The sequence below is a fragment of the Pelophylax lessonae genome (assembly GCF_965119305.1).
Source record: "Pelophylax lessonae genome assembly, chromosome: 1".
NCBI lineage: Eukaryota > Metazoa > Chordata > Amphibia > Anura > Ranidae > Pelophylax > Pelophylax lessonae.
This window is the reverse complement of record NC_138768.1, coordinates 559,450,606-559,468,802: the sequence shown is the minus strand read 5'-3', so window position 1 is coordinate 559,468,802 and position 18,197 is coordinate 559,450,606. Positions and strand designations below refer to the sequence as shown.

Sequence of the window (18,197 nt, the reverse complement as noted above, 5' to 3'; positions counted from 1 at the left end):
CTAGGTGACTCAAAAAATGGTTTGGATATATGGCCATTCTTTTATCTTTTGGGCCGAAATGGAAAGCTACCATTTGCAAGGGTAATGATTCAGGTAAAATAAAAACTTCGGACCAACTTTCTAATAAAAAAAGGATCTACTCTACTTTATTATTTTCCCTCATACTATGTAGTTTTTTTCTCAGATTACCCCTGAAATTATATGGTTATCTTTGGATAATATATTTGGATCTATCTGGCCCCCACCTAACAATTGCAGGTGTATTTTCTCCATCTGCCCATCCCTCACAGGTATGACCTCTTGTATCTCTTGACCCTCTCTTTTAAGTGGGGTACACACTAGTAAAAAATCTGCCGAAAATTCCCGTCCGAGGTAAAATCGTACGATTTTCGGCTAGTGTGTACACAACTTTCAGCAGCCGATGCTGACATTTTCAATGAATAAAAAAACGGAGGGACAAACACCAAATTTTAATCGTCCGTCCCCAGCACGACCAATTTTCGTTTAATGTGTATGCAGTACGTCCGCGAAAAATAGGAAGTTGCTGACGACCCAGAAGTTTATCATAAAAAAAAAAACCAACAGAAATGGATCATTTGTATCTATATTCGTTGCACTATGAACTGAGCACCGATTCTCTCTCTTTCTATCTCCATCTATCCATACATTCAGTGTACAGGGGATGTGTAAAGTCTATACACCAATGTTGATATGTCAGAATACAGAAACCTACAGTGGTGTGGCCTCGGAGGTCACAAGTATACGTACTTACATCACACTCTACATCCCCCCAAAAAAATAAAATTGGACGAGAAATTTTGTGAACATTATGCACTGTCAACTAAAAACGGTTATGAAAGTTAAGCAAGAGAGAAAATTTGGAGGATATTTTGTTCGATTTTCTTCAAGTGTGAATGAACCTTTAGATTGTAAGCTCTAACAAGCAGGGCTCTCTGATTCCTAATGTATTAAATTGTATTGTAGTTGCACTGGCTAAATAAATCTTGTATTATAATATTAATAATTGGGTTACCTAAATGGGGTTAGCAAATGGATATATAGGGACATGTTCAACATTACAATACAAAAAACAGTTTATACAAAAACCTTATGTCTTATTTGCTGTTATGTCTGATTTTCCTAAATATTCCGATTTTTAATAACACCATGGGAAAAAGTGGCAGCACCAATTGATAGTAATGTGGCATTACCTACTCTTTAGCATTCACAAATCTTTACAGAAAAATGAGAAGAGCAAAATTATATTATTTAAAAATGATACCGTGCTTTTGTGTGTACTGGGATTAATTCTGCACCGAGACAACTATTGTGCCAGGAAAACACATGTAAACTTCCACTAGAACGAAGGCTCAGAGATAGGAAATCATTTTTCATAAATGTAAGTTTGTACATTCTCATTATGTAAGTAATATCATACAACGCAAAGTCAAATTTTAAAGTATTAGCTTAGAAACCTTTTAGTACAGATTCCAAGAAAGCAATACTCCCCCCCCCCCCCCCGATTTTTGTACATGACTTGTGTTTGTAAAATTATTCTTTTCAGGATACTGAATCCTTCTAGGGAAATGACGTGTATGTCCTAGGATGTTTTCTGGTTTTCCTGTGCTGGGCTCTTAGTTTAACCCTCTTTGACATCTATGCTGGCTTTCTCTGTACTAAGAAATGTGGAAGCTGCTGTTTTTGACCTCTGTTTATGAAAATGCTAGCTGGCTGGCTCTAATGCTGAAACTGCAGGTTCCATGATTTCATTGACCTGGAACAAGAATGTAGATCAGTTGTTCTGACATTTCTGGCTGCATGCTTGTACCAAGTTAGTGATCCAAAGTATAGAAGCCAGAGACAGCATTTTCAGAAAGAGGACGGCAATATGTCTCTTTGTACAGAATTACTTTAAATTGTCATCTTTAGGTATTGCGTATGTAATAGCATATTGCACAGACAGGACAAAGATCAGTAGTAATCAGCTTACTGTAGTTAGATCGGTATAATATGAATTCTGGTGGCTATGGGATTGTGTACATTACAGTTTGTTCTGGTGTGCAGCATGATTGTAACTGAAACTTGTAGGTAGAGACGTAGTGATACTTTGAACCTGTGTGAACTGTGTTTATGTCTCCTGCATTCCAAGCACAGAATGCTGTAGGGACAATGTACACGAGATCTTCATATACAGGGCTTGATGAGGTAACACATACTTTGCAGATAGCTATCATGTCATTTGCTACCCCTTAATAATCAGAGGGAATGGCATCGGGCATCAATACAAAAATGTTTTGCCTGCATAGTATTAAATTCTATATGTTCTGGCAATATATGAAATTAGGGCTATATAAAATATACACAGAGTGCTTTATTGTCAAATACAGAGAAGAGCACCCGATCCAGGTATTTAGAGAGGGTGCAACTGCGCTAGCAGAGGGCATTTGCTTTCAAAGAAGGTGAAATTGGGTACTATTATAGATTGCTTGTGTTATATAACATGTATTGGTAGAATGCCAGTTTGCTGTAATGCCTGGTTATGTTCCCTTTTCATATAAACACTAAATTATATTTTTTTTCCCAAATTGAAAAAAGGAAAAACTAGGTGTTAATATTGTGCCAGTTTTTATCACGTCCGTTTGCTGTTCAAATTAATATTGACCAAAAAATCCTACAAAATGAATGGGCTGCCAACACACGGAAATGTGATTACCACACATTACTGCAGCGCACTAGATATAATTGGGCATTTCATTCTTCTTTTTTTTTTCTTTTGAACACTCAGGCCTCTTACACACAGGCAGGCTACGTTGAAGTCTGCCTGCTCAGTGGGGAATCTGTCCGCTGATCCTTGCAGAGCAGCCAATGGCTGGTCCATGTTTGTTCTGCTTATGCAGAGCGGACACATACACAACCCCCTCTCCTCTACGGGGGGTTGGATGTAAACGGACTACCTGTCCGTTTACATCCAACTGCCATTAGATCCGCCAGACAGATGGGAAATGGATTCCCATACGTCTGTTTTTAGCGTATAGGATCGGATGTCAGCGGGGGTCAATGGACACATGTCCATTGACATTTGCCGCACAAGAGACTGGAGGGACCGATCAGGTCTGCCTGGAAAACTGACAGGTGGACCTGATCGGTCCCCTAGTGTACTAGTTGGTTTGTTTTTTATTTCTGCTTCAAAATCAAAAGAGATCTATACATCTGTTGGTGTTCAATTTCTCCCCAAAACTTGTTTTCTAAATCCAATGTTTATGAGTTCATGCACAATGGCTTAAAAAAACACTGCTTTTAGAAGAGTTTAACGTTTTGCCTGTAGAAGCAGCTAATGTTATCCTATGTGTCTATGCACATTAGCACATTTAGAGTCATATTTTAAGCTCATTGTTTAGAGGCAGAAAAAAAAATCCTTCTGGTTTGCATTTTTAGGAGGAGTTTTCTGGCAGAAGAAAATGATAAAAGCTCCTAAACGCTCATAAACACCTGTACAAAAATGCTCTATGTGAGCGTTTTTGGATGCCAAAAGAACTGTTTTTTTTTTTTTTTTTTTAGGCCCATTGTGCATGAACCCTAAAGTGAAACAGCAATACACCTATCACAGGTTGTACATAATTCCTGTTTACGTAATACACAGGAGTCTAAGTCAAGGATTGCCTTTTCAGTGATAAACTCTAGGGTCAAATTCACAGATGAGCAATCTGCGTTTCCGAAGCACTTTACTAGGGAAATAACCCTCCACTTTTTATTGCTGCCTGTGACCCTATTGCATATTTTCCTTCACTTCCTGTCTGGTGAAACAGTTGTCCCCATGACCGTAAATGAAGAGAAATCCCTTGAATGGTGCCCTGGAAAACAGGGTGATCCTTGGAGCACTCCCTGTACACAAGGTACCACTTCAGTACCATCCAGTGGTTAAAACAAGTGGTACCATTTTTCTTTAGCCAGTTTCCAGCTTTTAAAGTTATCATTAACTGGGCGGCTATAGAGTGGTACTAAGAATGTGTCTCTGATGTGGGTCCTGGATTTTCTGCTTCTTTTGGAAGCTGAGGACCAAAGTAAATGTGTCAGGATGGATAAGAGAAGCAGACCAGGGAACATCTGTTGCTGAATAATGAACACATAAGCGCTCAGCTCTGAGCATTTCTCATTCAGAGCTGTCATACTCCCAGATGAAAAGCAGAGTAAATTATCTGCTAAAGAGGACCTGTGACCTGCCCATGCTATCACGTTGGGGACTTGTTAGCTCCCTTGTGATAGCAATAAAGTTAAATTATGTTATATTAAAAAAACTAATGATAATAAAATAAATGTGAAAAAATGTAAAAGCAACCCTGTACCCCATGCACACCTGCAAATGCAAATTCACATGTATGCGATTAGCAATAGCTTCCCACAGGTATTACTAAAAATGTTGCAATGATTATATGGTCAAAGTTCACAGTTCACTCTTAACTGATGACCTGTAAATGTTTTTAAAGTTTCCTCTATGGACAATTTTCAGTACCGTCGTTTTTTGCCATTCATGAATTTGCACATCTTTAGGGCTTGACATGTTTGCTATCTATTAACGTGACACAACCTCATCTCTTATATTTTACCAAAAAAGGTATTATATTGTGTGTGTACTAAAATTTATTTTGTGGTATATTTTCCCCTGAAAGTATACATTTTGCAAAGATTTGTGCAAACATCGAGCAAAATAAATAAAAAATGCAACTGCCTGCAAGGCCTCTGCTTTTAGAAAGTATATCATTTGGAGGTTTAGAGGTTTTAATGTATTTTCTATCATAAAATTATTATTTTTTTTTAATGTGTGTAAAAAATTTAAAGTGGTTAATAACCACTGGGTTTTTCATTGGTTGAGTGGATCCTGAATGCTGCACAGTGGCACCGCTGCTCACTCCTGTAAGTCCAGATTGGCTTGATAATGTACTTCCAGGGGGGATGTCTTTCACTCCCGGGGTCACAAGAAGTGAGTTGCATTATGGCCAGGTATATACAATATCTCACAAATGTGAGTACACCCCTGACATTTTTGTAAATACTTTATTATAACTTTTCATGGGACAACACTGAAGAAATGTCACTTTGCTACAATGTAAAGTAGTGAGTGAACAGCTTGTATAACAGTGGAAATTTGCTGTTCCCTCAAAATAACTCAACACAGAGCCATTAATGTCTAAATCGATGGCAACTAAAGTAAGTACACCCCTACGTGAAAATGTCCAAATTGGGCCCAATTAGCCATTTTCCCTCCCTGGTGTCATGTGACTCGTTAGTGTTACAAGATCTCAGGTGTGTTGAAATTGGTGTGATCGCTCTCACTCTCTCATACTAGTCACTGGAAGTTTAACATGGCACCTCATGGCAAAGAACTCTCTGAGAATATGAAAAAAAGAATTGTTGCTCTACATAAAGATGGCCTAGGCTATAGGAAGATTGCCAAGACCCTGAAACTGAGCTCCAGCACGGTGGCCAAGACCATACAGCGGTTTACCAGGACAGGTTCCACTCAGAACAGGCCTTGCCATGGTTGACCAAAGAAGTTGAGTGCATGTGCTCAGCGTCATATCCAGAGGTTGTCTTTGGGAAATAGACATTTGAATGCTGTCAGCATTGCTGCAGAGGTTGAAGGGGTCAGGGGTCAGCCTATCAGTGCTCAGACCATACAACGCACACTGCATCAAATTGGTCTGCATGGTTGTCGTCCCAGAAGGAAGCCTCTTCTAAAGATGATGCACAAGAAAGCCTGCAGTTTGCTGAAGACAAGCAGACTAAGGACATGGATTACTGGAACCATGTCCTGTGGTCTGATGAGACCAAGATAAACTTGATTCCCCTTCCATCGGAGACTGGGCTGCAGGGCAGTTTTCCAACATAATAATGACCCCAAACACACCTCCAAGACGAACACTGCCTTGCTAAAGAAGCTGAGGGTAAAGGTGATGGACTGGCCAAGCATGTCTCCAAACCTAAACCCTATTGAGCATCTGTGGGACATCCTCAAATGGAAGGTGGAGGAGTGCAAGGTCTCTAACATCCACCAGCTCCATGATTTCATCATGGAGGAGTGGAAGAGGACTCCAGTGGCAACCTGCGAAGCTCTGGTGAACTCCACGCCCAAGAGGAATAAGGCAATGCTGGAAAATAATGGTGGCCACACAAAATATTGACACTTTGGGCCCAATTTGGGCATTTTCACTTAGGGGTGTACTCACTTTTGTTGCCAGCCGTTTAGACATTAATGGCTGTGTGTTGAGTTATTTTGAGGGGACGGCAATTTAACACTGTTATACATGCTGTATACTCACTACTTTACATTGTAGCAAAGTTGAATTTCTTCAGTGTTGTCACGAATATTTACAAAAATGAGTGGGGTGTACTCACGTTTGTGAGATACTGTATATGCTGGATTCCAAACCTTGCAGGGGACAGTGCTGGATATATGAGGAGTATTGCAGTGAGAGCTACTTCTTTACATATTTAACTGGGCTGGGGAATTTATTTTTACATTTCTCATGAAGCAGGAGGTTTTAAGGAGGGAGGAGGAAGGAAGTGCAAGACCCAGCTGTGCTGTCTGGTAGAGATGTCTGCATCCTGGGCTAATCAGTGTTGCAAATCATTTGGCAGGTAAAGCAGTTCACATACATATTTCATGGGTAAATTTAGCTGTTTGCCTGCAGCTTTTACAATACACGCATTTGGCACATTTTAGAGCTCAAATGTATGCATTTATCACTGATGTTTAGCTTAATTAGCTTATCATGGGGAAAAGGCATGTTATGTTTCATTACAAACAAGGCCTAAATACACCGTTAAACAGAAATTACAACTAATTTGTAATGTTTGAAGCAGCACTAGATCTCTCTACAATATTTTATGCATATACTCATCATTTCGTTGTCAGTGAAGAGCAGCTGGCTAACTACTATTAGTTCTAACACTGCCAGAAGAGTTTTTTTTTACGCTAGGACTAACCTGAAATGACCCATTGTGGTCACTGGTCCCAGCCATTAACTTATTAAACACGAAGGCATTGTATGATGGGCAGCTAACACATATTTGCATATTGTATATTTTTCTTTCTTCATTAAGATGCAGCAATAGCTTCTGGCCAACTACAGAATCTTCAGTGCAAGGATTACCAGTTGAGAGGCACAAGGGTAAACCATAGGTGGACAAGATGTGGCTTAAGGAGCTTTCTGAGATCCATATTTTGGGATCCCCTTGACTGTCTCATGTGCATTACCTTCCCATGGGAATAGCTCATGACTAAAGTAAAATAGGAGTAGGGTCCCTAAACTGAATTTTACAGGGACCCATCCAAATATATTTCCTGCTTTTCTGGAAGACAGTAGCATGATCATGTACTCCTAATACCCCAGGCCGGTGATGGCGAACCTTGGCACCCCAGATATTTTAGAACTACATTTCCCATGATGCTCAACTACACTGCACATCATGGGAAATGTAGTTCCAAAATATCTGGGGCGCATATGTTCGACATCACTGCCCTAGGCTATACTGACAGCTTATTGAAAAAATGTGGGGTTGATTTACTAAAACTGGAGCACACTGAATCTAGAGCAGCTGTGCATGGTAGCCAATCAGATTCTAATTTCAGATTGTTCAATTAAGCTTTGACAATACAACCTGGAAGCTGTTTGGTTTCTATGCAGAGTTGCACCAGATTTGCACTCTTCGGTTTTAGTGAAAAATCCCCGGTATCAAGTCTTAAAGTGGTTTTAAAGGCTGAAAGTTTTTTACCTTAATGCTTTCTATGCATGCACCCCCCCCCCCCCCATATAATTACCTGAGCCCGATCTCGATCCAGTGATGTGCACGACAACTGAGCCTCTCTCGGCTTTCTCCCCCTTCATTGGTTTAGAGACAGCAGCGGGAGCCATTGGCTCCCACTGGTGTCAATCACAGTCAGTGGCTATGGACACGCAGAGCTGGATCGGGAGCGAGCCCATACGAGTGCCCCCATAGCAAGCAGCTTGCTTTGTTTGAAAGTTGGCGGGGGGGATGTAAGGAAGGGGTGCCGCCGGGAGATGCCAGAAGAGGAGGATCAGGGCTGCTCTGTGCAAAACCACTGCACAGAGCAGATAAATATAGCATGTTATATTAAAAAAAAAAATATGATCTTTTACAATCACTTTAAAGTGCATCTAAACCTTAAAGCAAAAAACTTGTTGCAGTACACCAGTCCTTATAAATGGTGTCTGCATTAGTTTTTTTTTTTAAACTTTATTTTCACCTAGTGATCCAGCCAGTAAGTCTGTTATTTTTTCAACTTCCCTTAACAGACCAAGCTGTCTAGCAAAAGAGAGCTGAGACAAGCCATTTACTATTGACAGGGTGCTTACAATGGTCAGCTTTTATTCATTTATTTATTAAATTCCCCTAACGATTCCCTCCCCTTGACTTACAAATCTGCTGTCCAAAGGCATCTCTGTTGCTCCTCAGGTGGAATGGGGCCACCCTAATGGGCCATACACACTATAATGGGCCATACACACGATACAATTTTCTTTAGATTTTCTCCTTTAGACTTACCAAAACCATATAATATGAGGTCAAACCTAAACACTTTCAATTTGTATGCAATCTGGCAGGCCCTTGCACTACATAGAAAAGGTAAATCTGAAGGAAAAAGTCAGAAAATCTTATAGTGTGTATGGCCCTTAAGACATATGGTTATTGGCAAGATCACCAGGTGAAAATGACCCCCCCTTCACATTGGAGCAACGTGTCATGCGATTTGACAGGTCAAATCGCATGACACGTTTCACCCTATTGCCGGCAATCGCACTATTCAAATTGGTGCGATGCTGACTTCACGGTGCCGCAACAATTTAAAAAGGTAGTAAATGCACTACTTTTGATGATTTCGGGTGCGACTTGCATAGACATCTGTGAATGAAGCATGCAACTTTGAAATCCTGCAATTTCAGATGAAATTGCGTGATTTCAAAGCTGCAGTCAATGTGAATGGGGGCTAAAGGATTACATAAGAAAATAAGTGCAGCCACCACATTTAAGGCTTTGTACACTGTTATATATTACATTTTTGGAAGGGTTTAGACCTTGTGAATAACACCAGAAGTCGAAATGAGACACTGAACTCAAGTTCAGCCCAAGGAAAGTATTCTTATAATCTAGCAAGCAACAGGGATTCGATTTAGATTATATTTATTACATTTATATTTTCAATTACAATATTTATTTGAGTAAGAATTAAAAAATATATATTTACCGCCTCTTCCTTGTCACAATATCGATGGGTCTGTTAACTGCACACGGAGAGCCATAGACGTGTCCTTTGTAGATCTTACGTCCTGCACAGTCCGTAAGAGCCAAGAACCCACAGTTTGAAGGCAAACTCATGTCCACTTCTTTGTATTTCAATGATCGCCTGACCACAACTGTACTGTGAGATGCAGTACAGGGTGCTCACTATTAACCGGGGTCCATACAAAAGACCCCTCAAAGCTCACTTTAAAGTACGTTTCCATCATCAGATAGTGACAGCGAAGAAGCTTATGTCAGGCAAAGCATTTTCTTGGTCCTTCTAATAGTTCTGTCTGGCAGAAATAAACGGTGCTCCTTTTTAAATCATTTTGTCTCCATCGTTACATTTTAATGATGTGACCCCTCCAATCTTTAGCATCCGATAAGTTATGCCAACCAAACATCTGTTAGATGCCAGAGAGAAGGCTGCAAGATTCCCTTGCTGTGCTGGTAAAAATCAGTGCTGCAGTACTAGTATGTCTAATGCCCCTATTTGTCTGAAGCTTCCAGAGCTAGATCTGTATCTGTTACCTTGGAGAACAGGGCAAAAAAAAAAGTGGCCAACAAATGAGTTGCTAAAAATAGTAGGTTGCAGAAAGGTGTGCAAAAATGTAAAGAGCCGGATAGAGAGATAATGAGGAACTGTCAGTGAGAGTTGTAATGCAAAGCTGAGAAGTGTCCAGAGCTCAGAACGCAGAAGTATCCCGTGGTTTCTGTGCGACAGCTGGAAAATAGTGCAGCGAAGAAATGTCACCAGGGTAGGATACTGAGCTATCTCTCCTTCTTTAACAGCTGTGATGTCACTGTTACTGTACTCCAGCTGGGGGGAGGGCCAAGCCTCACTATTTCTATGTGCAAATATTTCCCTTTAAAGCAGCAGTTCCTCCTCCAAACAGAGAAGAATATATATATACACCCCCTGCCTCTATCGCCTGATTTAACTCGCTACTATATGCAGGTTTTCTCCCTGGCTTCACTGAAGTTATTTTTAGATGCCTTGATAAATTATCATGCAATAAAATCTAGCCGCAATTGCTTTTGGTCTACATACACACATAGTCAATGAATGGCAGAAAGCACAGACTTGCTATCCAGCTTTCTTATATGCTGTATCCAGGGCCGGTGCTAGACTATTTTGCGCCCTAGGCAAGACCAGCTACTTGCGCCCCCCCCCACCCGCGCCCCCCGCACACATCATGTTGACATTGAACACTGATGTCAGCAGCCTCATCTGATAAAAATCAATATATCAATAAATGAGATCTTACATAAACGTGCAGATTAAACAAAAGGACAACAATTCTAAAAATTAATAGTCCAGTGCTGGTGTTATATCAATCAATCATTCTTCATCTCTGATTCTGAATCATAAGTTACTTCAAGTTTTTATCAAAATTTAGATTTTACCCTAAACTGCACTCCAGTCTCCAGTCAGTGCCTTGATCTGATCCTGAGTTGATCCAGTGATGTTCGCTTCAGTCCATTCCTTGGTCCTCCGTCCTCCTCAGAGTTGTCCTCATTCCTCCTCACGTGACGTCATGTGCTGCCTGCAGGTGCTAACCATGCTGAGCCACTGACAGTGGGTGCGGAGTGGGTGGAGACCGTGGAATGTGGAGGCGGAGTGAAATCGGAGTAAGCAGGGCTGCCGGGCCGGGGAGGGGGAGCGGTGAGGAGCCGAGGATGAGGAGGAAGGAGTGACATCAGTGTCACAGGTTGCTAGAGATGCCAAGCGGCTCTAGCAACCTCCACTGCCAGTGTGTGGGTTCCGCTGCGGAGACGCCGGAGAGAGTGAGAGAGCGGCGGCCACAGAGTCGGATCGGATGCGGCCCAGCTCCGGATGATGATGACGGCCCGGGTCACTCACTCACTGAACAGTAGGTGACAGTCTGAATCTGTAGTGCGCCCTAGGCGGCTGCCTAGTTCGCCTAGCGCCTCACCACAATAATGTAAAGGTAGAACTCTGCAAATGAGACAAAATCGACTCTTGTAGTGGGCCCGTCTTTACTGCAAAGGTTAAATTATTGTTTAGTCTAGGGGTGCAGGGATTAGGGGTAATACCTACCTTGTTCTTGGCTCTGGTAGGCTTTCTCCATCAATGCAAAGCAATCACTTCCAGCGCTTGGAGGTCCTCAATGGTGACCACAAATCCAAATGCTTGGCGGATGCAGCCCGCTACGGACAGGGGAATCCAAAGTAAAACTACAGAAACAAACAGAAAGGCGCAAGCACCTAGTGCATTACCAAAATTATTTATTAGAGTGAATGAAAGTAGGTGAACAGCTCTGAGAAAGGGGGTGTGCCCCCGAAACGCATCAGCTTGGCAATACAGCGGGACGGAATTGGAGTACGCATACCCTGCACTGTATGGCATCTTGTGGCCTATGAGCTTTTATCAGTTGCACTCTTGTGAGTGTTCATTTCTACCTATTTTCATTTGCTCCAATATATAACTTTGGTAATGCACTGTGCTTGTGTCTTCCTGTATGTAGTTTCTCCATCTGTGAAACCACTTAAGTGCTAGCGCCTTTCTGAGGAGCTCTAAGCCGCAGTTGCATGCTCATCTCCTCCACACACAATGCACTGTATGTGATGAGGCAGAAGGACCTTCCAGAGGCAAGAGCTTCAGCCTGAAGAGAACAGCATTGGAGCCGAGGGATAGAGTAAGTTATACAACTGAAAGTGGTTCTAAAGGCTCAAGGTTTTTTAACCTTCATGCATTCATTACATGAAGGTAAAATATCTTTCTTGTGCAGCAGCCCCCCAACCCCCCTAATACTTACCTGAGCCCCATCACAATTCAGTAATGTATAAGAGAGCCTAGGCTTTCCAGGGTCTCTTCCTCCTCTTTGGCTGAGACAATTGTCAATCAAAGCCAGTGAGCCAATAAGGCGAGAGAGGGGTCAGGGCCGACAGCGGCCCTGCGTGTAAATAGACATGCGAGCCTGCTCAGATGCCCCCATAGCAAGTTGCTTGCTCTGGTGGCAGGGAGGGACCCGACAGGAGCCCCGAGAAAAGGAGGATCCGCGCTGCTCTGTGCAAAACCATTGTACAGAGCAGGTAAATATGATATATGTTTGTTATTTTAAAAAAATATATATAAAAATCTGAGCCTTTAATATCACTTTAACCACTTGCCGACCGCCGCACGACTATCTACGTCGGCGGTCAGCCCCTCACAGGCAAACTAACGTAGGGCTACGTTGCTTGCTTGTGAGGGTCTAGGGAGCGAGCGCGCGCCCCCCGGGGCGCGCTCCCGCTCCCGCGTGGTCACGGACCCCCCCGCGCGTGTGACCAGCGGACCCGATGTCCGCCGGTCACTCGGCGATCGGCGGGGGAGAGGGAGAATGTCAGGCAGCTTGTGTAAACAAACTGCCTGTCATTCTCTTCGCTGCAAAGACACTGATAAAACGGATCTGGTATGTAGATCCGTTGATCAGTGTCTTTACAGCTAGAGCCACAGCCAATCACAGTAGAAACCACGCCCCTAGGGACACACACAGCCCCTCCCTTCCAAATAAAGTTAACCCCTTCACTACCAGTGTATTTTTACAGTAACAGTGCATATATATAGCACTGATTACTGTAGAAATGTCACTGGTAACCCCAAAAGTGTCAAAAATGTCAGTCAAGGGTCCGATCTGTCCGCCGCAATGTCGCAGTACCGCAAAAAAAATCGCAGATCGCCGCCATTACGCGTTAAAAAAAAAAACAACAAAAATGACAAAAATCTTTCCCTTTGTTAGTAAACGCGATAACTTTTGCGCAAACCAATCAAAATACGCTTTTTGCGATTTTTTTTACCAAACATAGGTAGCATAAAATAAATTGGCCGAAAATTTTTAAAAATTTTGATTTTTACATTTTTTTTTGGGGGAATTTCATATAAAAAAATGTGAAAAATATTGCTATTTTTGCAAAATTGACGCTCTTTTTTTGTTTATAGCGCGTGATCAAAAAATCGCACAGGTGATCAAATACCACCAAAAGAAAGCTCTGTTTGTGGGAAAAAAAGGACGTCAAATTCGTTTAGGTACAGCGTCGCACGACCGCGCAATTGTGCGTTAAATTCACGCAGTGCCGAATCGCAAAATACCCCCTGGTCGGAATGGGGGTAAAATCTTCCGGGGCTTAAGTGGTTAAGCTGGCCACAGTTGGATCAAAATGTGGCCACTTCAGGAGGAACTGGCCAAGTTTCAAATGGTATGTGGTTTCTTCCGCATGACAGATGCCAAAGTGACTTTTTACATTTTTTTCAGTGGCTGCAAACAATGGGCTGCAGCCGCAGGTCACTGTATTCTGGCAACAGAGAAACCCTGTTCTCAAAATACAATGGGGGTTTATATACTAAAACTGGAGAGTGCAAAATCTGGTGCAGCTGTGCATGGTAGCTAATCTACTTCTAACTTCAGATTGTTCAATTAAGCTTCGACAAAAAAAAAAAAACTGGAAGCTGATTGGTTTCAGATTTTTGCACTCTCCAGTTTTAGTAAATCAACCCCAATGTCACAGCAGGAAGGATTTCTCTATTCATCTTGACTTTGTGAATGGAGGAATCCATTCATTTAAAACAATTCATCTATGGGCAGCGCTGCACCTCTAAACTAAACAATTGTTTAAACTCTGCAGTTGGGGGGCACATTGCAAGGGTAGATTTTGATTAATTCCCAGAGTTCAGGTCTAAGGACAATCATGTGTAGACATGATATTGAGCAGTCATGTGTTGTGTTTCACAGATGCCCATGGTTATATACAATCATCACAAGACTGTCCATTACGTTAATGGATACAATTAATCATGCCAGTCATGGGGGATTTCTGCACAGTTTTCAGCCATTTGACGTAAATGAAAAACAGCTGTCTAGACTGGGAAATATAAAAATGTCAGTCAAATTGTGCAACAGTTCCTAAAGCCCAAACTGAAAATTCTCTTTGCAGTGGGGCTGCTCCCGCACTGTCAGTGTTGGCTGCTCATTTAGACCTAGGTGGCATAGCAAGGTAGATGTCCTTACCTGATTCCCTGATCTTGCAGGCTCCTCCCTACTGCTAGCAAGTCACTGCAGCCTCTTCTCCCTTATGCTCTGGTGGTCTAAGGTCCTGACATCATTACAACTGGTGCAAGGACGATAACCTTGCAATGGAAGTGGGGATACTGAGGAGTAGTCAATTGTCACAGCATGGGGGAGTGGAGGATCGGATACATATAATTGCTTTTACCATCGACTAGACTAAATGACTTGACAAACTCCTAGACTAACTCTTGCAGTGCAAGAGAAGACCCACAAGGGTGCAAGGGAGAATTTTCAGGTTTCCCAGGGTTCTGCTTTAAGTATACATACACTTTTCTATCAGAGAAGATACCTTTGGCAAATTCCTGTGAGTGAAGGTGGTTACATAGTTGTTAGGGTTCAATAAAGACACCAGTCCATGCTGTTCCACCTGTGTGGGCGTGAGTTTATGTCAATATGTTAAATCCCATATCCCTGTATGTTGCAATCGTTAAGATGCTCATCCAATAATTTTTTTAAACTATCCATGATCCCTGCTGATACCACTGCTTGTGGAAGGGAGTTCCACATCCTTATCGCTCTAACATTAAAGAACCCTCTACGCATTTTAAAGGTTAAACCGTTTCTCTTCCAGTTTCAATGAAATACCATGTGTCTTCATAGAATTGCTCCCATGGAAACATTTTTCCTTATGCTAGAGTCACCATTAAGATATTTGTATATCACTATCATATCTCCTCTCAAGCGTCTCTTCTCCAGGAAGACTAAGCTTAATGCTTGTAGTCTCTCCTCATAACTGAGGTCCTCCAGTCCCTTTATTAGCTTTGTTTCCCTTCTCTGGACTCGCTCCAGTTCCAGCACATCCTTCTTGAGGACTGGTGACCAGAACTAGATGGTATACTCAAGATGAGGCCTGTGGTTAGGGGTGGGTGTCTATGAGATGACCATCTCCTGAGAGGAGAAGCTGCTGAGGGGCCCTAGTGCAATCACTCTGGGGTGATACAATTACTCATGTTTATGAATATAGGTTTTATAAAACATAAGGCTCCATTTAGGACTCATTATTATGCATTAATGGGCACTTCATTAATGCAGCTCAAATGCATTTGGAAAGGGATGACAACTTACCATACACACTAAAAAAACACATGGTTTGTGCTTTGTGGTGTGCTGGAATGCAGGTGTGTTGCACTCTACTGTAATAGTGCATTGGAATGCTATTCAAGATGAATGGCACTGGAATGCACCATGGTTCATGTGTTAACAGGTGTTGTAGTAACTAATGAAAAAACACGCACTACAGCTACAAGTACATGTAAGCAAATATTATCTCAGGTAAGCTGGTGCTACAGAATGCCCCTGATGCAGACCACAGTGCAACATAGGGCTTAGCAACCCTTTGAGACGTGCCCAGCATTGCATTGTGGAATACTGCAGGGCATTACTCAGCAACAACATGGCAGATGGCAGATGCTCTAGATTTAGAATTACAGTAAAGCAAGTAACAGCTTTAGGATTGCAGGACAAACCTCAACCCGCCCAACAACAATCCCCAAATACAACCAATTGACTAGAAAGAAAACCATTAGGCAAAAGTGGCAAGAAATGGCCGCGGCACTTTATTGGTGATAACAAACATTATCATTAACCATTAATGCATTAAACAGGATACAATACACAGGTTACTTTAAACTTTTGGCCAAGTTGTCCAAACTCGAGTCAGAACCAAATATTATAACATTTATCAAAGACTCCCCTGACTCCAGGGTGTCAGCCCCACATAAAGTGCGTGCGGTGGGAGGGAGCTCCTTTGCACGCAGAGAGACCAGCTGACGCTGCCGGAGTCCTTTTATAGCTTCCCAGTGGCCTTCCCCCATATTCCATTAGGCAAAACTGGCAAGCAATGGCCGCGGCACTTTATTGGTGATAACATAAACAAACATCATTACGATTAATGCATTCAACAGGATGCAATGCACAGGTTACGTTAAACTTTTGGCCCAGTTGTCAGAACTCGAGTCAGAACCAAAAATTATAACATTTATCAAAGACCTCACCAGCCAACCTTGCAAGCAAGGTTGACCTAACCCACAACAGCAGCCATTTCGATGCCTAATTGCACACCCAAATTGAAAATATCTAGGCAGACATTTGAGAGATGGACCCCATCCTGTCTGTACAGACCCGGGATGCCACCCTCCAGATCAACATGCCTGTGAAAACCTAAGGATGGCATGTACTTCTCCAATGCCCAGTTGATCCGCTTCCTCGTTTTCTCGAAAGCCCGCTTCTGAAGAAAAGACCACTTGGAAAGCCTTGGTATGATCTCTGAGAAAGCTATGGTTGTACCTGGGGAGGATAATTGAAACCACTGAAGGTCTCTTTTAATCATAAAAAAAAGGTCAAGCGTCCTAATCTAACCCAGGTTCCCTTACCTCCTAAGTGAACTACCAAAATGGAGGGTATGGACCACACTTGGAATAATTGAGACAAATGCCAGAACAGCTGACACCAGCACATACCTCTCACTCCCTTCCTAAAGATAGTGAAGGCTTCCAGTGAAAGTTACAAATTACCCCCTCTTTGACGCTGAACTTCTCACTTTCTAGCCCAATAAACATAGGATTGTTCGATTATCCAGACACATAGCTGAGTACCTATAATGAGTCAAAGAAAAAGGTTAGGACGCAGATATAACTGAAAACCTTTAGACTTCCATCTACCCAAATCCATAATACCCAAAAGGGGCATACCCGATCTGGAGGCCTCTGATGCTACGCCTATATGAAATACATGGGGATCAAAATAGAAACCCTCAAGACCCAGATGAGAAAGGCATTTCTTCAATACTGCGTCAAATTGGAATTTAGTCAAGGGGAACTAATTAAAATGAGCCAAGGAGGGGCCCGTGCAACGTGGACGTACAGCCGAAAATTGCCTAACCAAACTCACTGGGCAGATAGAGGGATCTGATCTGGCAGCCAATGACACCCAAGTGCCCTTACCCAACTGGTTGGTCTTTGACCGGTGTAGATATAAACAAATAAAAGAATAGCCAACCAAAACATGTTCAAACAAAATGCCAGAAGGACCATGCCTGGATAGCAGAACTAGCTTGGATATCAGTAAGGCCACAAAGAATATTAATGCAAATTCCGTACGGAACAGCAGGGCCTTATAAGAAGAAAAACACACCACCGAAGTGGCACCAGAAAGATCGGCTAGAAGCTCTAAAGAAATAGGCCATTTATCATCCGGCGAGAACTTTGTCTTGCGATACCCCTTCAAGGTCTTCTTAACCAAAAAGAACTCCGTTCAGGAAGGGAGACCCAGGAGGCGAAGGAAAAAGGAAATCCCGGCCATTACTTTTGCCACATGACCATAGGAGTAACCACCTTGCATTAAAGATGCCAAAAAACACAAAAGTGCCTGCTCAGTCGGAGACACAGGAATAAAACCATGGTCCACAGGAAAGGCAGCCCACTTACTCCAAGCGGCTGCATAATTAACCCAAGTATGTCTAGCCTCCTTCACCAGCTTCAGAGGAGGTCCCACAGTCCCGTTTGGCATTGACAACCCACCTTGTCCGCCTCCGGGAGTAGTTGCCAAAACTGGACATCTGGAAACAAGACAATGCGTCCGCAAACATGTTAGAATAACCAGGGACATATCATGCTTTAAGCCAGATATTGAACTTTAGGCAAAGAAAGACCAGATGTTGTAATAAGAGCACAACAAAGATTTAGAGGATAAGCAGTTTACCGCAAACAGTATGCCCTTATTGTCGGTAGTCCCCAAGATGCACCGATCTGCGCATTATGCCCCCCCAAAGCTCCAGTGCCACAACAGGAAAAAGCTTCAGTAGCATAATAGTCTTGGTAGCCTTCTTCT

At 42.4% G+C, this 18,197-nt stretch overlaps 1 protein-coding gene across 3 annotated transcripts in view; it reads right to left on the bottom strand.

Moving 5' to 3' along the window:
* Nucleotides 1-18,197, bottom strand: part of PDE4C (phosphodiesterase 4C) — a 670,938-nt gene that overhangs the window by 138,617 nt on the left and 514,124 nt on the right. Inside the window, exon 1 of one of the 3 annotated variants that reach the window (XM_082260763.1) lies at nt 9,266-9,449. The exons of the other annotated variants lie outside the window; for them this stretch is intronic. Within the exon in view, the coding sequence (XP_082116889.1) occupies nt 9,266-9,396 (131 nt within the window). The 5' untranslated portion in view covers nt 9,397-9,449. Of the gene's footprint in view, nt 1-9,265; nt 9,450-18,197 lie in introns of those variants that run through there. 3 annotated transcript variants of the gene reach the window in all.